General features: G+C 39.7%; 1 protein-coding gene across 1 annotated transcript in view; it reads left to right on the top strand.

Annotated features, from left to right (window-relative positions):
• The window catches only part of OTOGL (otogelin like), a 172,538-nt gene that overhangs the window by 112,545 nt on the left and 37,427 nt on the right, over positions 1–22,566 (top strand). Inside the window, exons 34-41 of the mRNA XM_060412481.1 lie at positions 4,601–4,680; positions 5,365–5,406; positions 10,052–10,125; positions 13,233–13,410; positions 13,637–13,779; positions 14,044–14,067; positions 14,165–14,257; positions 20,135–20,324. Of these exons, the coding sequence (XP_060268464.1) occupies positions 4,601–4,680; positions 5,365–5,406; positions 10,052–10,125; positions 13,233–13,410; positions 13,637–13,779; positions 14,044–14,067; positions 14,165–14,257; positions 20,135–20,324 (824 nt within the window). The remainder of the gene's footprint in view (positions 1–4,600; positions 4,681–5,364; positions 5,407–10,051; positions 10,126–13,232; positions 13,411–13,636; positions 13,780–14,043; positions 14,068–14,164; positions 14,258–20,134; positions 20,325–22,566) is intronic.

Here is a 22,566-nt window from a genome sequence, read left to right on the forward strand (position 1 = left end):
CTCAAGAAGAATTTATTCTAGTTACTCATTCATGAATGTGTTTAATTTTATTCAAGCAGTAGTTATTGGGAGTCTGCTCTATGCCCAATTCTTGTAGCTGCTGGGATAGAGTACTGAACAAAGTATTTACCTTTCTTTAGCTAAAACATTTTGCTGCACTGAGGCAAAGAATAAAAAATTAAAATGTAAATATATAATGGGATCTATTGTTTAGATGGATTTATAATGGACAAAAATAAAGGAAGGGAGAAGGGAGCATAAAACAGGTATGTGCGTTTGCTCATTAATATAGGGTGGTCAGGGAAGAACAGGCTGACAAGGCAGTCTATAGTAAGAGATGGGAAGGAAGTGAGGGAACTAGCCATGTGGATGTCTGGGGAAAAAGCGTTTCAACCTGAGAAAAGGATAAAGGTCCAGGGTGGGAATATGTCTGGCGTGTTTGAGGATGAGCACGGAGGCTAGTTAATTGGGGGAAAGTGAACAAAACTTAGAGAGGAAACCAGAAAAAGAGGCTGGCAAATCCCATAGGGCCTTGTAGCCTGTCGTGAGGACTTCGTCATTTTCTGTGAGCAATGTCCTGGTGTATTTCGGGACAGAGGAGTGGACTCGGTCCTTTCACAAGTTTACACTGGCCACTGCACTGGCTTTTGGGGAGGGGAAGAACAAGGGCAGAACCGGGCAGTGATACAGACAGGACGTGAAGGGACTTTCACTAGGTTGGTGGCCCTGGAGGTTGTGGGGGCAGAGAACAGATTCTGCCTGCATGTTGAATTTAAGGCCATAGGGATGCTGACAGATTTAACATTAGTTATGAGAGAAGGAGGCTTCCTCAGGGGCTCAGTGGTTAAGGATCCACCTGCGGTGCCGGAGACGCGGGTTCAATCCCTGGGTTCGGAAGATCCCCTGGAGAAGGGCATGGAAATGCACTCCAGTATTCTTGCCTGGAGAATCCCATGGACAGAGGAGCCTGGTGGGCTACAGTATATAGGTTCGCGAAGAGTCGGACACGACTGAAGTGGCTGAGCACGCACGCATGCACGTGAAAGAGGAGGTAAGGACTCCAGGTCAGGCCTCGGCATTTCATTGATTTCAGAATCATATGAAATTGCCATTTTTGTGGTCAAATCTGGTCAAATGTCAACAAACTCAAATGATTCAATTTAATGGAAGGACTGAGTTGCCAGTTACTGAGATAAGGAAGGTATTAGGAGGAGAAGTTTAGAGGAAAAGTCAGGAATTTGGTTTCGAGGATTTTAAATTTGAGACTGAAAATTAGTCTTTGAATTTGGTAATCTGGAGAATAGGAAGAGGCGAAATGGAGATTGACGGTGTAACAGCTGTTTTTTTTTTTTTTTTAAAGCAGTTTTATTGTAAAGGAGAACAGAGAAATGCAATTAGTAGTAGGAGGGAATATTTTTAAATGAATCATATTCCATTAGTTATTTATGAGCTACTGCTCTACAACAAATACAGAAGGTTCTGGCATATGAATAAGTGAGATGCAGTCCCTATTTCAAGAGCTCAAAGTCTTTAGGAAGAAGACAGGAACACTAGCAGAGAATTGACAGTATAGGGGAAAGAGGACCAGAGGAATAAATGCCACAAACACAGCACACTGAAATATTTAAATACAACATGATGCTCACGGTGCTAAGTGCTATAAAATGGGTAATCTCATTGTTCCTGTTGTCAGAAGAGAAAACAAACCAAGGCCACATGGAAGTTAAGCAGCTTGCCTCAGACCACACAGCCTTCAGGCAGCTGAGCCAGAGTTTGAACAACGACATCCTGTCAGACAACATGTGCTACGGAAACAGAGGGAAGGAAACGATCAGTTCAGTTCAGTTCTGTCGCTCAGTCATGTCCAACTCTTTGCAACCCCATGGGCTGCAGCACGCCAGGCCTCCCTGCCCATCACCAACTCCTGGAGTTCACTCAAACTCACGTCCATTGAGTTGGTGATGCCATCCAACCGTCTCATCCTCTGTCGTCCCCTTCTCCTCCCGCCTTCAATCTTTCTCAGCATCAGAAGCTGAGACTCCAATACATTGAAACTCCAATACTTTAGCCACCTGACGCTAAGTGCTGACTCATTTGAAAACAACCAGTTCTTTCTGAAAAGAAGCCTTCACCACTCACTTGGACCCTTCACATTCACAAACCTATTTCCTGTCTCCTCTGGGAGCCATCAGGAGGTGGGGAAATAGCAGGGCCTTCATAGGGAGGAAGGCATGCTGGGGAGGAGGAAGGGAGAAAGAGAGGCGGACAAGAGCAGCCCTGGAACTTGGAAGGAAATGGAGCTGTATTTGAAGTGGCATTAGGCTAGTTGTTTTCTGTGGCATGCGCAGTCTCCAGGGTGGTTGAACCCAGATCTTCAGTGCTTCCACTGTTTGGTCTATAGATACCCTGGGGTGTCTGTTTTGGTATGATTAGAGAGTGGAGCAGAGACTCAGGATGAAACTTCACCCCTGCCAAGCCAGTCCTCATCTCTGTCTTCTTCACTGTTTCCTTTCTACTGCTCCCCTTTCCTGGCTGAGGCACCTCACTAGGGCTCCTCCTGGTCCTTGCTGTCCTGAGAGGAGACTCAGGTACTAGGTTGGCATGTCAGCATCATGTTGCACACCTCCTCCAAGTCCCCAGCAGAACCACCACGCTGGTTCTGGAAGATTTCAGTTTCTGGCACATAGCAAGTGTTGAAAATAAAAACATCTAGTGGAAATGAGAACTTTCATAAGAAAAGATGCCAACTAGCATACCACAGAGCCCATATGTAAGTAGCGTTATTCCTATTACATAATATGCCTATTATAAGAACTGTTCTGCATCTGAGGCGTGTTTATCTGTCAGAAGTCGACTAAATTACCAGTTGTATGACAGAGTGAAGGGAACCCTGCTGCGTGCAATCATGAAGACATTTTAAAGGAACAAGTTCCTGGGTTTTGGAAGATATTTTTAAAAGAATAGCTGTGGTTTGACTTGCATAAAGCAATTACAAAATAATTGAGTTGCATAAAAAAGTGGTGTTTATTTAATTTGAGGATAGCCAACTGTCCCTGATATTTTCAGTAATTTAGTAGCTTTTTCTTATGTGCTTGACAAAGTTTAGAGTAGGATAGGTATATCATATAGAGTCAGACACGACTGAAGTGACTTAGCAGCAGCAGCAGCAGGAATATCATATACTGGTTAAAGGTTTATTATTTAAGTTCATTTTATGAAATAATTGGTCTCATAAACTAAGCTGAAATATTTCTTTAAAAAAATTGTAAAGAAATTATCTAAGAGACAACAACACAGTCTCCTGTTAAAAGAAAAGTTAGCTTTTCTTGGGTTTGATTTCCTTCCATGAACAAGTGCCCTCTGGTGGCAACACGTGCCCAGAGTATCAGGTTAGTTCATAGCCACACTGAATTGGAAAGGGGTTGTATTTGGGTCCAAACTTTTACTTTATAGTTAAGGCAATTGGAAATATTTTACAATACTGAGGGACCTTCCTGGCTGTCCAGTGGTTAAAATTCCACTTTCAATTCAGAGTGTGCCGCCGGTTCAATCTCTGGTCAAGTAACTAAGATTCCATATGCCGCATAGCCAAAAAAAAATCATTTAAATAAGTAAAATATTAAAAATAGTATTATAGCCTGCTGGTGTATTTGAGAGGCAGACAAGCAAGCCTTTTAAAAACCGTATGTACGTTAGTTCTCTCTAGTATGTGTGAGTCTAAGAACTGGCTGTACTTGAAGGGTATATTTCTTTTGAATCAAAATAAACTGGACTCTGAGACCCAACTGAATGAAAAGGAAGATGTAGTCTCAGTCATCATCTTGGCTTCATTCCCTTAGAGCAGAAGCATTTCAGGATGGTCTCCTCTGTTTTGGGCTCATGAATCCCAAATCCATTCTTTTTGAAATTTGGGATTCTTGAAAGTGCAATGCGCCGCATAAAAGACCAGATGTTTCGGAGCTTGAAATTCTGTCTCCTTAGGCTCATACACAACCACCCCCTCTCTGAGCACTGCTGCTATTTCAGACACAGGCCCTGAGGCTCTTGAGAGAACTGTATCCTCTGCCATTCCCCTCCCTGTCCTCCAAAAGCAACCAGGTCCCGACTCCATGTCTGCCACTCAGAGATTTCTAATTACTTTCCAATGACTTTAGGGCTCAGTAATAGGCAGAGACAGCCACCAAACATTCTGATTTTGTTCTACCAACATCCTTATGAATATTCAAATAGTGGGTCTTATCTTCTTATATGTGAGGGAGTGTAGGAAGATAACAGTATGATGAACATAGAGTAAAATCACAATAAAGGATTCTTCTGCATTTCCAGTAATTTATAGAACGTGGCCTTGGTGTGTGCCAAATTTAAGTGTATGTTTTGAATGTTCTGTGTTCAAATTCTGCCTCAATCATGACTATTTCGTTATCATCCACTAACTTGTGGTTTCATACAATGAGGTATGATGGAAAATAGCAAATGGAGCAATCCTTAGTGTTTGAAAAGGTGAATAGAAGAATTATAGGAAAACTGTATCTTAATTGCATATATTAAATGCCATATATTGTTATATTAAATTTTTTTCTTTGATTTTTTTCATGTGAAGGATTGAAGGATGCTTGCCCTACTGCCCTAAACATATGATCCTTGATGAAGTCACTCTTAAATGTGTTTATCCAGAAGACTGTAAGTATGAATCTTACTTAACTTATTCTGAAGTGTAAAATACATGAATATATTTATACAGTGGCAAGTAACTATAAAAACAGACATTTTAGACAAACAGTAAACCTTCATAAGATTCTCCTTCATTGTCTTTTTCAAAGTGGTTTTTTTTTTTTTTTTTTTGGTTCTGAGTTACTTTTCAGTTCGGTTCGGTTCAGTTGCTCAGTTGTGTCCGACTCTTTGTGACCCCATGAATCGCAGCATGCCAGGCCTCCCTGTCCATCACCAACTCCTGGAGTTCACTCAAACTCATGTCCATAGAGTCGGTGATGCCATCCAGCCATCTCATCCTCTGTCGTCCCCTTCTCCTCCTGCCCCCAATCTCTCCCAGCATCAGAGTCTTTTCCAATGAGTCAACTCTTCGCATGAGGTGGCCAAAGTATTGGAGTTTCAGCTTTAGCATCAGTCCTTCCAATGAACACCCAGGACTGATCTCCTTTAGGATGGACTGGTTGGACCTCCTTGCAGTCCAAGGGACTCTCAAGAGTCTTCTCCAACATTAAAACTATGTAAATTTTTCTTCTAACATTCCTCTTGCAGCTTCTCTCCCAAAACATTTTCCTTATATGAATATTCTTATATGAACTGTCTGGGCCTCACTTTAAGCAAAACAGATTAAAGAAGAGTATCTTTGTTCCTTTGTAGGCATACCTCTGATTCCCACAGAACCAGCATTAATTTCACCAGGTAAGCCATCTCTACCCATGTTTATAAGTATTGTAATTTTAGACATTAAACTTAGCATTATGTAATTTAGATCTTGGCACACTTAAACAGCTGCTGGTGTTAGTTATACCTAACCCACTGGAGAACCCAGCAGTCACTTTTGTTTCACTAAGTAACTATTTACTGGATCAACGAGCCACACTTTCAGAATGGTTTCTGCATCTGGTCTGTGTCTGTCCCATTTCAGTTAGTATAGGTAATGAGAATGCCCCTCACATTTTTGCCTAGACTTTGTTGTTGTTCAGCCTCTCAGTCATGTCTGACCCTTTGTGACCCCATGGACTGCAGCACACTAGGTTTCCCTGTCCTTCACCCTCTCCCAGAGTTTGCTCAAACTCATGTCCATTGAGTCGATGATGCCATCCAACCATCTCATCCTCTGTCACCCTCTTCTCCTGCCTTCAGTCTTGCCCAGCATCAGGGTCTTTTCCAGTGAGTGAGTTCTTTGCATCAGGTGGCCAGAATGTTAGAGCTTCAGCTTCAGCATCAATCTCTCCAATGAATATTCAGGTTGATTTCCTTTAGGATGGACTGGTTTGATCTCCAAGGGACTCTCAAGGGTCTTCTCCAATACCACATTGCAAAAGGATCAGTTCTTCAGTGCTCAGCCTTCTATATGGTCCAACTCTCAGAACCATCCATGACTACTGGAAAAACCGTAGCTTTGACTAAATGGACATTGTCAGCAAAGTGATAACTCTGCTTTTGACGATGCTGTCTAAGTTTGTCATAGCTTTTCTTCCAAGGAGCAAGTGTCTTTTAATTTTATGGCTGCAATCACCATCTGCAGTGATTTTGGAGCCAAGGAAAATAAAATCTGCCAATTCCCCACATTTCCCCATCTATTTGCCATGAAGTGATGGGACCAGATGCCATGATCTTTGTTTTTTGAATGTTAAATTTTAGGCCAGCTTTTTCACACTCCAGTTTCACCTTCATCAAGAGGCTCTTTAGTTCCCCCTCACTTTCCTCCATTAAAGTACTATCACCTGCATATCTAAGGTTGTTGATTTTTCTCCTGGACATCTTTATTCCAGCTTATGATTCATCCACCCCAGCAATTCTCATGACGTACTCTGCATGTAAGTTAAATAAGCAGGGTGACAGTATACAGGCCTGATGTGCTCCTTTCCCAGTTGTTCCACACATGCTAAGTTGCTTCAGTTGTGTTTGACTCTTTATGACCCTATGGACTATAGCCCACTAGGCTCCTGTCCATGGGACTATCCAGGGAAGAATCCTGGAGTGAGTTGCCATTTTCTCCTCCAGGGGATCTTCCCGACCCAGGGATTAAACCCTCATCTCTATGTCTCCTGCACTGGTGGGCAGGTTCTTTACCACTAGCACCACCTGGGGAGCCCATCATTTCTAGCTATTGCTTCCTGACCTGCATACAGTTTTCTCAGGAGGCAGGTAGGGTGGTCTCTTATTCCCATGTCTCTAAGAATTTTCCAGTTTGTTGTGATCCACACAGTCAAAAGCTTTAGTGTAGTCAGTGAAGCAGAAATAGATGTTGGCATAAATCCTCTTGCACGAGGCTGCTATTAGCCCTACCATAGAGACCGTGGACTCTAGGACTGGGCTGCTTTAGGCCAAGCAACTAAGGGGCCTCCCCCATCGGCAGAAAATTGGATTAAAGATTTACTGGGCATGGCCCTACCCACCAGAGGAAGACCCTCCCATCAGGAAGCTTGCATAAGCCTCTCTCCAACTCCAGACAGAAGAAGCAAGAACTACAATCCCATTTTTAGTTTGTAAAATTGTCATATTCTGTAGAAGTTACAACATCTAATAAACCATGAACCCAGCTTTTAGGACCAAGCAATAGAAGTTTTTATTCTACTTTATGATAAGTTGTTAGAATATACAAAATAAGTTATTTATAAAATTTATTTATTCTCTGATGTCATTGTGGTAGGCTGAATAATGCCCCCCCCCAAAGATGTCCATGTCGTCATCTCCAGAATTTGTGAAAATGGGAACTTGCATGCTGAAGATGTGATGAAGTTAAGAATTTTGAGATGGGAAGTTTTCCTGAATTATCTCTGTGAGCCCAGTGTAATCACAAAGATCCTTATAAAAGACATGGGGGATGGTCAGAGTCAGAAGAGATAATGCATGTGAGAAGTCAAAATTAGCAGGGAAGGACAAAGGGAGAGGAGGAAGAAGGGAGAGAGAGAGACTGAGATTTGGAAATACTATTCTGTGGTTTGGAAGATGAGAAAGGGGCCATGATTCATCAATATATTCATGCAATCCATAGTTGGAAAAGCAAGGAAACAAATTCTTCCATAGAGACTCTAGAAGGAATACAGCCATTGCTGATACCTTGATTTTAGGACTTCTGACTTCCAGAACCACAAAATAATGATTTGGTGATGTTTTAAACCACTAAACTTGAAATAATTTGTTTATAGCAGCCACAGGAAACTAATATGGTCATTTTAGACAGTATCAACAATGGATAGTGCAATTACAGCTAGACAAAATTTCAGCCCTTCATTTTGGCACAAGGAGTTCATCAAAGCTATATATTGTCACCCTGCTTATTTAAATTATATGCAGAGTACATCATGTGAAATACTGGACTGGATGAAGCACAAGCTGGAATCGAGATTGCTGTGAGAATATTAATAACCTCAGATATTTGGATGACACCACCCTTATGGCAGAAAGCAAAGAGGAACTAAAGAACCTCTTGATAAAGGTGAAAGATGAGAGTGAAAAAAGATGGCTTAAAACTCAACATTGAAAAAACAAGGATCATGGCATCTGGTCCCATCACTTCATGGCAATATATAGAGAAACAATGGAAACAGTGACAGACTTTATTTTCTTGGGCTCCAAAATCACTGCAGATGGTGACTCTGTGTGTGTGCTCAGTCGTGTCCAACTCTCTGCAACCCCATGGAATGTAGCCCATAAGGCTCCTCTGTCCATGGAATTTTCCAGGCAATAATTCTGGAATGGGTTGCCATTTCCTTCTCCAGGATGGTGACTGCAGCCATGAAATTAAAAGATAGCTTTGGAAGTTGGTGATGGACAGGGAAGCCTGGCATTCAGCAGTCCATGGGGTAGCAAAAAGTCTGACACAACTGAGTGGCTGAACTGAACTGCTCCTTGGAAGAAAAGCTATGACAAACCTAGACAGCATATTAAAAAGCAGAGACATTACTTTGCCGAGAAAGATTCAAATAGTCAAAGCTATTATTTTTCCAGTAGTCATGTATGGATGTGAGAGTTGGGCCATTAAGAAGGCTGAATGTGGAAGAATTGATGCTTTCAAACTGTGGTGTTGGAGAAGACTCTTGAGCGACTGAAAAACAACAGTCCTTAGGACTTTGAATATTTTGGAGACATCTTTATTACTAACAAAAAACTTTAGAAGGCATCTTACAAATATGTTTCAGTTCAGTTCAGTCACTCAGTCGTGTCCAACTCTTTGCAGCCCCATGGACTGCTGCACGCCAGGCTTCCTTGTCCACCACCAACTCCCGAAGCTTGCTCAAACTCATGTCCATCCAGTTGGTGATACCATCCAACCATCTCATCTTCTGTCGTCCCCTTCTCCTCCACCTTCAATCTTTCCCAGCATCAGAGTCTTTTCCAGTGAGTCAGTTCTTTGCATCAGGTGGCCAAAGTATTGGAGTTTCAGCTTCAGCATCAGTCCTTCCAATGAATGTTCAGGACTGATTTCCTTTAGGATTGACTGGTGGGATCTCCTTGCAGTCCAGGGGACTCTCAAAAGCCTTTTCCAACACCACAGTTCAAAAGCATTAATTCTTTGGCTCTCAGCTTTCTTTATAGTCCAACTCTCATATCCATACCTGACTACTGGAAAAACCATAGCTTTGACTAGATGGACCTTTGTTGGCAAAGTAAAGTTTCTGCTTTTTAATATGCTGTCTAGATTAGTCATAGCTTTTCTTCCAAGGAGCAAGCATCTTTTAATTTCATGGCTGCAGTCACCATCTGCAGTGATTTTGGAGCCCCCCAAATAAAGTCTCTCATTGTTTCTATTGTTCCCACATCTATTTGCCATGAAGTGTTGGGACCAGATGCCATGATCTTCATTTTCTGAATGTTTACCAGTCATATTTTCCCTTTCAATGGATACCTTCTTTACCACATCCTCAACTGGGGTCTTGATTAGTCCATAGCATCATCTATTCTGCTTGCAAGGAAAACATTCTAGAGATTCACTGGGAAATGAATCAACCTCGCTATGTATTTTAAGAATTCAACAAAATTTGTAACTCCTGAGCAGTCTTTAGTGATACTGTTGATATTTCTACCAGTTCAAACAAATATGTTGACACAATCAAGGCAGTGAATGTGTTTTATAGAATGGTGCCTCAAAGCAAGTACTCTGGAATCAGAATTCCCAGGTTCAAATTCTGCCTTTGATACCAGCTTACTTCTCTATAGCTTAGTCTCCTTATCTGTAAAATGACAATAATATTATTATCTATACTTCACAGGGTTCTTGTTAGAATTAAGTGAAATAATCTATATAAAATTTCTGACCATGGTGTCTGTCACAAATGAATTTTATACATGAGCAATACCACTTCACTAATGTTGGGGACCTCTTTATTTCCTTCAGGTCCAGAAATGATTACTCCATCAGACTTCACTGCAATTGACATGCTAACAACGACAACAGGTTTGGAATGTGAGGTATGACTGAGTAATACCTTCAGCTATCTCTCATTTCCTGATTGTGTCTATTGTTTCTGTATCACTATCCAAATGCTATTAAAATTCTTTTGGTATACTCTCAAGTCTTTCTTTGTTAAATTAAGTATGCCTTCAGTTCAGTTCAGTTCAGTCGCTCAGTTGTGTCCGACTCTTTGCGACCCCATGAATCGTAGCACACTAGGCCTCCCTGTCCATCACCAACTCCCGAGTTCACTCAAACTCATGTCCATCGAGTTGGTGATGCCATCCAGCCATCTCATCTTCTGTAGTCCCCTTCTCCTCCTGCCCTCAATCCCTCCCAGCATCAGGGTCTTTTCCAATCAGTCAACTCTTCGCATGAGGTGGCCAAAATATTGGAGTTTCAGCTTCAGCATCAGTCCCTCCAATGAACACCCAGGACTGATCTCCTTTAGGATGTCTTACATTTTAATAATTGTATTTCCTTAACTGTCAGATATTTCTTAATAATTAGATTCTGGTTACACTAAGAAAAACAAAATGAAATGCAAATGAAGTCTTAAAGATGAATCCTTAATAACAATAATTTTGTGATAATTAGGTGTAATAATAATTACATGTGTTAATTTAATACTCTTATTTATTAATTTATTAATTTCTTAATTTATAATTAAACGTGATTCCTTAATAATTTTTTAATGATAATAATTCTTTATAATAATAAAGGGTATATTTTGGGTTTCTCTGTAAATTAGGCATTCAAAAATATTTATCAAGCAGCTACTATATACCATCTGTTGACCTGTGCACATGTTCAGTCATGTCCGACTCTGTGCAACCCTTTGAACTGTAGCCTACCAGGCTCCTCCGTCCATGGGATTATCCAGGCAAGAATACTGGAATGGGTTGCCATTTTCTCCTCCAAGGGATCATCCTGACCTAGGGCTCAAACCCGCATCTCCTGAGTCTCCTGCGTTGCAGGCAGATTCTTTACCTGCTAAACCACTGGGGCACTGTGCAAAATGACGAAGATTTACGAGTAAAAGATAAGGTCACTGAATCCCAGAGCTGGTAATTGTCCTGGCTGAGACTTGAGAAATTATCTCCTTACTCCAAATATGCCACTTGTTCTGATAAACCAATTATTTATCCAACTAATATTTATTCAGCACTATTGCTGGCTAGGAGCTATTCAGGTAAATTACTGCTTTTACAGAGTTTATATCGGATTGGATTCTAAAGCAGACAATAAGCAAAATTAATTTGCCAAGTTATATAAAACATTATAGAGCTTGGTGTTCAGGAGAAAAATAAGACTATTTTCAATGATGTGATTTTCACTGATCCTCATTAATAGAGTAACTGTTACTTTAAAGAAAAAAATCTGAAGAAGTTAAGAGAGTGAACCATGCAAAGAACCATGCAAAGCAATCCAAGCAGAGGGATCAGCAAGTGCAAAGGCCCTGAGTTGAAAATGTACCTAACCACCTAAAAAAATGAAATAGCAAGGAGGTCATGCAGTAAGTCCAGAGTGAAATAGTGGGAAATGGGTTATGTAAGGCCTTGTGGATGACATAAAGACTGTGGCTCCCATTCTGAGTGACTTAGGAAGAGCAGAGGGAGATTTCTGAGCAGAGGCATCATATGAGCTGCATATATCATCTGCATGTCTGAGATTGTTGACATTTCTCCTGGCAGTCTTGATTCCAGCCTGTGCTTCCTCCCGCCCAGCGTTTCTCATAATGTATTCTGCATATACATTAAATAAGCAGGGTGACAATATACAACCTTGACGTACTCCTTTTCCTATTTGGAAGCAGTCTGTTGTTCCATGTCCAGTTCTAACTGTTGCTTCCTGGCCTGCATACAGGTTTCTCAAGAGGCAGGTCAGGTGGTCTGGTATTCCCATCTTTTTTTTTTTTTTTTCAGAAGTATTTGGACTTTTATTTTATTTTTCACTTGGGGTACTCCCATCTCTTTCAGGATTTTCCGCAGTTTATTGTGATCCACACAGTCAAAGGCTTTGGCATAGTCAATAAAGCAGAAGTAGATGTTTTTCTGGAACTCACTTGGTTTTTCGATGATCCAGTGGATGTGGTCATTTGATCTCTGGTTCCTCTGCCTTTTCTAAAACCAGCTTGAACATCAGGGAGTTCATGGTTCATGTATTGCTGAAGCCTGGCTTGGAGAATTTTAAGCATTACTTTACCAGCGTGTGAGATGAGTGCAATTGTGCGGTAGTTTGAGCATTCTTTGGCACTGCCTTTCTTTGGGATTTAGTTTGACCTTAAACCTGATTTTCTATCTACGAAATAGGGAAAAATTTTAATACCTACCTCAGAGGGTGCTTTTGTGGAAATAAAATGGACTAATTAGAACAAGGCCTGGAGCATAATAAGTGGTATGATATTTATCATTGCTACAGTTATTAGTATAATTTATATAGAATACAATTTATAAGCTTTGAAAAATATGCAACTTTATCTAGAAGTCTGTAAGCTATATGTAAAACAATAAATTTTAATGATTCTATCCAGATACTGCCCAACTGATATTGCATTTGATTTTTAATGAAATATTTGGATAATATTAAGTTGTAACTTTTTAAACTGAAATTAATACAAGTCTTAATCATACTAGCTTTATACAACATAATATGAAAGGTCAACTGCCACTGTTTTAAGTCTGCTTGCAGAACACTAATCTAGACAATTTAGGACAAGACTTCAGTTTTCTTGGAAGTTGGATATGTGGGCAGTTCTAATATCAAATCAATATTAAGGTACAATTAAATGACCATACTGCTGAGTATTTTAGAGACGATACCTCAACAAAAGCCATTGTGAAATTTTCTTTTTATTTTATTTTACTTATTTATTTTATTTTACTTTATTTTACTTTACAATACTGTATTGGTTTTTGCCATACATCAACATGAATCCACCATGGGTGTACACGTGTTCCCAATCCTGAACCCCCCTCCTGCCTCAATTTTCATTGTTCATCTTTCAAAAGATTTTGTGTTTAGGAAGTGTATACTATAGGCAATGTGAATGGGAAATTTTTTAAAAATTAAAACATTAGTTGAAAATGGAAAAAAATGCGTTAATTTTCTTTTTTATTAACAGCCTCAACAATTTGATCCTGTTTATAATTGTAGCCAATATATATGTCTTAACATGGAATGGAAGTTGTACAACTGGTCTCTTAATTGCCCAAAGGAATTGGAAATGCCTGACTGTGGTTTCCGGGGAAGACCTGTTCAAGTGAATAGTGATATCTGCTGCCCTGAGTGGGAATGTCCATGTGAGTTTATCAGTTTTAAATCAGGAGGAGATGGTTATTTTTTTCAAGCTATCACTTCATCAAGTCAGAGTTCAGCTGACTTATGACTTTGGTTTCCAATAACTTTTAGAGTTGCTTTTTGTCAAACAGAGTAAGACCAATTCGAAAGATGTTTTTAAAGGAGAAGTTATTACTGTAATACAAATAATTAGGTAATAGACTAAATCTACTCTCTATCACGTTTTAGGTCGTTGTTCCATGTTGTCAGAACTCAGCATTATTACTTTTGATGGAAATAACGCAGCATTATATAGTATGGCTTCTTATATCTTAGTAAGAATTCCTGGGGAAGTTATAGTTGCTCATATTGAAAAATGTTCCATGAATCAGGTAAGTCATAATTTATTCTTGCATCATTTATTCATAAATCGAGCAGCTGAAGTATGTCACAACAGTAGGTATTCCCACAATAAGAAGGGACTCAAGAATTCACTGAGATTTATCTTCTGGTACTTAAAACATGAGTATATTTCAAGTGAATATATTTAGAATATATTTAGAAGCATATAATATTAATCCAAATAATGTTTTTAAAAGTCAAGTAGTGTATTTTTTTTAAGTGTTTTATCCCTATAACTTTTTTTTTTTTTTCAGAATGGAAACTCATTTAAAAAGCTAGTGAGTATTTGGAAAATGTTTAGTAAATTACTACTATTTATTGCTAAAATTATGTTTAACTCCATAAAGTTTCAATTTTTTTTTTTTTTCAATGAAGGCTTCCTCTGGAAGAGTCTCTGGACTTTGTTTTAAGAAGTTAAATTTGACCACATCTCTACATAAAGTACTTGTCAATCGGGTAGCAAGAAAGGTAGGGACACAAAGTTAAAACATGTCTTCACCTTAGATGAAACTGAGAAATTATGTAAGTACAGTTATTTTCCAAAAGAGAGGAATTAAGCATATCAGTGGATTTCCATTGCTACGATGTCTAATCATTCTTTTTACAGACAGTATAAAAATGTGTTTCATAATCTTATATGTCTCCTACCATAACCTCCCAACTGTTGCAAATGGTTCTCCTTTTGTGAGGTTAACTGAAACTGCCATGTTAAACGTTCTAAAGCTCTCTCGGTAATGTGAGTTGCCAAGCTTCCTAGTGTTAGAGTTAATGTTAGTGTTTCAAATTAGGCAGAGTGGAAATGAGGTGAAAGAGGGGATCATAAGGTTGCAAAGAGTAGCAGGCAGCCAAGAATACCAGAATGAAGACCATGGAGAGAACAAATGGATAGAGTAGTTTTGTAATATCAATACTGTTGATTGATGGCTAAAATAAGAAAAAAAAAAAAGAAGGAATATTTAAATTTATTGAAATAAATGGGAGAAGAGCAATGCATCATTAAAAAGCTGGAAAGGAGCCTTTTGATCTTACAGGGAAAACCTTTATCCCAAGGAGTTATGCTTCCCCAATAGGAGTGTTGAGAGCTGGATGACTCGCTCAGACATATAGTCCAGTGCATGCTCAGTCGTGTCTGACTCTTTGCAACCCCGTGGGCTGTAGCCCACCAGGCTACTCTGCCCATGGGGTTCTCCAGGCAAGAATATTGGAATAGGATACCATTTCCTCCTCCAGAGATCTTCCCAACACACAGGTTGAACCCAATCTCCTGCATTGGCAGGCAGATTCTTTACCACTAGCGCCACCTGGGAAGCCCTCAGATAACACATGGTGCTCTCAAAAATAGAAGAAAGTACTATGTAAAGATTTAGCTCAAAATGGCTGAGATGTTATGTGTTTTTCAGAAATAATTCTCTTTTAGCGCAGGCCATAGATTCTGAACTGGAAACAGTGTTAAAGCAAGCCTATATACAGTAAAATGTCAGAAAGTTTAGGAGCAGTGACCCCACAGGAGACTGACCCAGACTTGCCTATGAGTATCCAGGAGTCTCTGGGGAGGCATGGGTTGGTGGTGGCCTGCTGCAGGGTAAGGGGCACTGAGGTCGGCAGTGTGTGCATGGGACCTTTTGAAGGAGGTTGCCATTATCTTCATTACCTCCACCATAGTTTGGTCTCAGTTCAAACAACAGGGAGGGAACACAGCCCTCCCTGCCCATCAGCAGAAAACTGGATTAAAGATTTACTGAGCATGGCCCCGCCCATCAGAACAAGACCCAGTTTCCAGTCAGTCTCTCCCATCAGGAAGCTTCCATAAGCCTCTTATCCTTCTCCATCAGAGGGCAGAAAGAATGAAAACCACAATCACAGAAAACTAACTGATCTGATCACATGGGCCACAGCCTTGTTTAACTCAATGAAAGTATGAGTCATGCCATGTAGGGCCACCCAAGACAGACGGGTCATGGTGGAGAGTTCTGACAAATTGTGGTCCACTGGAGAAGGGAATGGCAAACCACTTCAGTATTATTGCCTTGAGAACTCCATGAAAAGGCAAAAAGATAGGACACTGAAAGATGAACTCCCCAGGTCAGTAGGGGCTGAATATACTACTGGAGAAGAGTAGAGAAATACTCCAGGAAGAATGAAGAGATGGAGCCAAAGCAAAAAACAACCCCCAGTTGTGGACGTGACTAGTGATGAAAGTAAAGTCCGATGCTATAAAGAACAATCTTGCGTAGAAACCTGGAATGTTAGGTCCGTGAACCAAGGTAAATTGGAAGTGGTCAAACAGGAGGTGGCAACAGTGAATGTCGACATTCTAGGAATCAGTGAACTAAAATGGACTGGATGGGCGAATTTAACTCAGATGACCATTATATCTACTCCTGTGGGCAAGAATCCCTTAGAAGAAATGGAGTAGCCCTCGCAGTCAGTAAAGAGTCTGAAATGCAGAACATGCGTGCAATCTCAAAAACAACAGAATGATCTTGGTTTGTTTCCAAGGCAAACTATTCAATATCATAGTAATCCAAGTCTATGCCCCAACCAGTAATGCTAAAAAAGCTGAAGTTGAAAAGTTCTATGAAGACTTACAAGATCTTCTAGATCTAATACCCAAAAAAGATGTCCTTTTCATTATAGGGGACTGGAATGCAAAAATAGGGAGTCAAGAGGTATCTGGAGTAACAAGCAAGTTTGGTGTTGGAGTACAAAATGAAGCAGGGCAAAGGCTAACAGAGTTTTGTCAAAAAAAGCACTGGTTATAACAAGAACCCTCTTGCACCAACACAAGAAACATGTGTGTTAGACATCATATGGACATCACCAGATGGTCAATACTGAAATCAGATTGATTATGTTCTTTGCAGCCAAAGATAGAGAAACTGTATACAGTCAGCAAAAACAAGACAGGGAGCTGACTGTGGCTAATATCATGAACTCCTTATTGCAAAATTCAGACGAAAATTGAAGAAAGTAAGGAAAACAATGACACCGTGCAGGTATGACCTAAGTAAAATCCCTTACGGTTATACAGTGGAAGTGACAAATAGATTCAAGGGAATAGACCTGACAGACTGCCTGAAGAACAGTGGATGGAGGTTCCTGACATTGTACAGTGGGCAGTGATCAAGACCATCCCCAAGAAAAAGAACTGCAAAATGGCAAAATGGCTGTCTGAGGGGGCCTTACAAAGAGCTGAGAAAAGAAAAGAAGTGAAAGGCAAAGGAGAAAATGAAAGATACACAGATTTAAATGCAGAGTTCCCAAGAATAGCAAAGAGAGATAAGAAAACCTTCCTCAGTGACCAAAGCAAAAAAATAGAGGAAAACAATAGAATGGGAAAGACTAGAGAGCTCATCAAGAAAATTAGAGATACCAAGGGACATTTTATGCAAAGATTGGCTCAATAAAGGACAGAAACAATATGGACCTAACAGAAGCAGGAGATATTAAGAAGAGCTGGCAAGAATACACAGAACCATGCAAAAAATTTTCATGACCCAGATAACTGTGATGGTGTGATCATTGACTTAGAGCCAGACATCCTGGAATGTAAAGTCAAGTGGGCCTTAGGAAGCATCACTATGAACAAAACTAATGGAGGTAATCAAATTCCAGTTGAGCTATTTCAAATCCTAAAAGATGATGCTGTGAAAGGGCTGCACTCAATATGCCAGCAAATTTGGAAAACTCAACAGTAGCCACAGGACTGGAAAAAGGCAGTTTTCATTCCAATCCCAAAGAAAGGCAATGCCAAAGAATGCTCAAACTACCACACAATTGCACTCATCTCACACACTAGCAAAGTAATGCTCAAAATTCTCCAAACCAGGCTTCAACAGTGTGTGAACCATGAACTTTGAGGTGTTCAAGCTGGATTTAGAAAAGGCAGAGGAACCAGAGATCAAATTGCCAACATCTGTTGCATCACTGAAAAAGTAAGACAGTTCCAGAAAAACATCTACTTCTGCTTTACTGACTATGTCAAAGCCTTCAACTGTGTGGATCACTACAAATTATGGAAAATTCATAGAGGTGGTAATGCCAGACCACCTTACCTGCCTCCTGAGAAATCTTTGTGCAGGTCAGGAAGCAAGAGTTAGAACTGGACATGGAAAACAGACTTGTTCCAAATTGGGAAGGGAGTACAACAAAGCTGTATATTGTCACCCTGCTTATTTAACTTACATGCAGAGTACATCATGAGAAATGCCAGGCTGGATCAAGCACAAGCTGGAATCAAGATTGCTGGGAGAAATATCAGTAACCTCAGATACGCAGATGACACCACAATTATGGCAGAAAGCGAAGAAGAACTAAAGAGCCTCTTGATGAAAGTGAAGGAGGAAAGAGAAAAAGTAGGCTTAAAACTCAACATTCAGAAAACTAAAATCATGGCATCTGGTCCCATCACTTCATGGGAAATAGATGGGGAAACAATGGAAACAATGAGACTTTATTTTTTTGGGCTCCAAAATCACTGCAGATGGTGACTGCAGCCATGAAATTAAAAGATGCTTGCTCCTTGGAAGAAAAGCTATGACCAACCTAGATGGCATTTTAAAAAACAGAGACGTTACTTTGCCAACAAAGGTCCATCGAGTTGAAGCTGTGGTTTTTCCAATAGTCATGTATAGGTGTGAGAGCTGGACTATAAAGAAAGCTGAACATCAAAGAATTGATGCTTTTTAATGGTAGTGTTGGAGAAGGCTCTTGAGAGTCCCTTGGACTGCAAGAAGATCCAACCAGTCAACCCTAAAGGAAATCAGTCCTGAAATTTCATTGGAAGGACTGATGCTGAAGGTGAAAATCCAATACTTTGGCCATCTGATATGAAGAACTGACTCATTGGAAAAGACAGCGATGCTGGGAAAGATTTAAGGCAAGAGGAGAAGGGGACGAGAGAGGATGAGATGGTTGGATGGCATCACTGACTCGATGGCCATGAGTTTGAACAAGCTCTGGGAGTTGGTGATGGATAGGGAAGCCTGCTGTGCTGCAGTCCAGGGGGTCACAAAGAGTCAGACATGACTGAGCAACTGTACTGAACTGAAACTTAAAATTGAATGCATGGCTTTTTTGGATACTAGAATATCTATATATATCTTTGACTTTCATAAGGTTGGTATATAATAGTGGGTAGGAAATAAGCTTAAACCTGGTCAGCACTATGGTTGTGAGCATTTGGGTGGAAGGGCTTATTTTCGGCTTCAGCTGAACTGCTGATTGGTCATGGATTCAGTTGAAAACTTATTAACTTAAAAAATCATTTAGTGAGTTTATGTGATAAAATGAAACAGTTCCTGATCTCAAGTAACTTGCAGTGGTGTGTGGGGTACATACATGTGATTTTTTGCCAATTAAAGGCAGCAGGAGCCAAAATAATAGAGTCATGGCCAAGATATCATGGAAACAGAGATAGGGCTCATTTAAATGCTGTGTATAGCAGGGTCAAATAGATATTTTTGGAGAAAGTGACACCTGAGATAAATCTTAAAGAAGGAGTAGAAATTCAGCAGGCAAAGGATGTTTCAGCTTGAGGGTGGCAGTATGAGGGAGATTTAAAGATTAGAAATTGGATGGTTACTTAGGTATAACTTTGAGAATTTTACTGATAGTTATAGAGTTCGTGGTTCATTGTCTGTTATTTAAAGCACTGTTTTCCAAGTAAAATCCTTAGATTGCTTATAGTAGTATTACAAAGAAAGCATGTTAAAACTATAAAATATAGAATCTAGCTGAAACCTGGAATGTAGAATTTCTGAAAATCCTAATATTTACCAAGCCTCACAGATGGTTATTACAGGCATTATAAGTAAACAAACACTGATTTAGATCAAAGAAAGAACCCAGATTAAAGAAAACCTCCTGATAAAAAGCTTTATATTAAATTTATATTAGGAAGTAATAGTGTAATCAATATATATTGAAGGAAGCAAATTAACATAGTATAACTTAGAGGAAGGCTTGGGTAGAAAACAAAGGGCAATGTTGCTGTTTGGTCACTGAGTAGTATCTGGCTCTTCTGTGACCCCATGGACTGTAGCCGGCCGTGATCTTCTGTTCATGGGGTTTTCCAGGCAGGAATACTGGAGCGGGTTGCCATTTCCTTCTCCAGGGCATCTTCTCGACTGAGGGATTGAACCCGAGGCTCCTGCCACATCCCCTGCTTTGGCAGGCGGATTCTTTACCACTGAGCCACCCGGGACGCCCCCAGATATTGAATATAACAAGACATGAAAGAGCAATAAAAGAATTTAGGAGTTCTGAGAAACGGTGACAGCAACAGGGTGTGTATTAAAACATGAACATTGTTCTAACAGGTGTAAATGCATTATGCAATTTTAGGTAGAAGTGGATTCTGTAGTTGCGCCTTTGCCCTTTTCAAATCAAGGTCTGTCCATAGAGGATTCTGGTTCAATGTACGTGATTACCACTCCAGCTGGACTAATCATAAAGTGGACTCACCTTACGGGGATCGTAGACATTCATTTTGGCTCTCAATTTAACTTGTCATCCTACACAGAAGGACTTTGTGGTGAGCGCTGCTTTTCAAATATCTGTTTCTTCTTCTTCTTCTTCTTCTTTTTTTTTTTTTCTGTTCACATTACACAGCTTTGGCCCTTGATTCCCTGCTTTGTTTGGACTGAAGAGATGTTACTTTCAGTACCTCCTCATGTGAATAGTGAAGGAAACAATGTCTTTCTATAAATGGAAAGGAAGAAGCAAGATAATACAGTTTAACTTGGGTGTTTTTTAGAGATACATGCTTACCACTATTGCTACAATACTGTTTGCATTCCTACCATCTCATCTTTATTAAGCATTAATGAAGTCTCAGGCATTATTTTACAAACTTTAACTCATTCGATTCTAGCAGTAGCCCTAATAAGTAGGCACCAGTGTTAATTTATAAGTGATAAAAATGAGGCATAGAATGATTAAAAACTTAATTTTGTTTCTTACTTACTTTTTAAAGTTTGGCATCAAAGAAAGCTTAGTTAAGTCATCTTGAAAGGTATATATTCAGGGAGCACAATGTTCTGAATATTAGTCCCAGTTTTGTTATGAAGTGTAAAGCCTTTTTTGTTAAGTCACTTCAGTCGTGTCTCTGCGACCCCATAGACGGCAGCCCACCAGGCTCCTCCATCCCTGGGATTCTCCAGGCAAGAACACTGGAGTGGGTTGCCATTGCCTTCTCCAATGCATGAAAGTGAAATGTGAAAGTGAAGTCGCTCAGTCGTGTAACATATTGTGATATGAAACCTTAGGGTAAAGGCACATCTAACACAATATGTTATATAGATACATAGTTACAAGCCAAAGGAAACAAATTAGAAATATCTCTAGGTATATAAAAAAAAATTCTGACTGGTGTCTGCTAGGCGATATCCCCTTTACAGATGTTTAAGTGAACATCAGTTTCCTTATCTTCAGATGGGAATAGTAAAATCCACCTTCAAGATTGTTGTTAGAACTGAATATGGAAGTTAATGTAAAACTCTGAAGACATTGTTTAATACAGTCAATAAATATTAGCTTAGCACAAATATACCTATTTTAAGCTCAGTAAATATTAATTGAGTAGAAGTTTATGGATGAGTTTCTGAATATCTGACCTTATGCTTCATGCTGACAACTCAAAAGAAATAGACCAGGTCCTTGCTCTCAACAAACTGCCTGAAATACCCAAATTTCTTCTTCAAAAATGTAAAGCCTTTAGTGGAAAGTTTGGCTAAAATGGTTGATGATTTCCTTGCCTGCTTAGAGCATGCTAAACATAGCACAAGTCAGCATTGTGGAAATAGTTATTGAGTATGCGTTGTGTTGTGTGTACATAAATACAATTCAGTAGGTATTACTGAATAATAACTCAGAGGTATTGAGAATGCATATTTGTTCTGATTCATCACTTCTGTGTGCTATGACTTCTGTTTGATTTTCGCATTTGTTTTCTTCTTTTACTTTCAGCTTCTGCTTTTATGGAGACAGTGTGCTAACTGGATTCTTAACTAATCACTGCAGAGAAGGGGCTAGGGTCATCTTTTTGCTAACAAAGATCACCCTCTAAACTTCTACAGTGGGAGAGCGGTGGTTTGTTTAAAGAAAAGCAGGGTGCTGGCTGATAGAGTTGTAGTGACCCAAATTGAGCCTGGACAGCAGAATGGGAGGTCTATATTGACAACTTGTTCTACAAAGAAATGCGAAGTCCGCAGGAGTGGTGGCTGGAGGTGCAATGAAAACATATTTTTACTAGCAATTACCTTTCCCCAGGAGAGTTTAGACTTTTAAAATAGCTGTTTTACAGTATAGGTGGCTTAACTTGAGGTATTTTTATTTTTGTTTGTTTTGGTCATTTATTTTTTTTTCACCGTATTCAGTCTCCTATATATTTACAGGTGTGGGGCAACTATGGCAGCAGAAACCCTTATTGATCTTGATATAACTGCTTGAGGATTAAGATTTGATACTTGAAAAAAAATGTTTAACTCGTATCTTTTATAGCTAGGAGTCTTAGGAATTAAGAAAAAATTATATCTTAGAGTAGAGTGGAATTCAGGTAAGGTATGATCAGGATCTAGGTTCATTTCTTTCTACTTCCCTTGGCTTTGCACTTGACTAGATAAAAAGTAAGTTATGCCCACTAGTCTGGGGAATACCTTGTCAGATTTAAGAACTACTTCTTAAATTAGGAGATAGTGGTAATAGTGAAAGAGCCTGAGACAGAATCAATCTTCTCTTTCTTCTCCTATGATCTTTTCACAAATCTTGCCTTCTAG

This window comes from Ovis aries, chromosome 3, assembly GCF_016772045.2.
Source record: "Ovis aries strain OAR_USU_Benz2616 breed Rambouillet chromosome 3, ARS-UI_Ramb_v3.0, whole genome shotgun sequence".
Taxonomy (NCBI): Eukaryota; Metazoa; Chordata; class Mammalia; order Artiodactyla; family Bovidae; genus Ovis; species Ovis aries.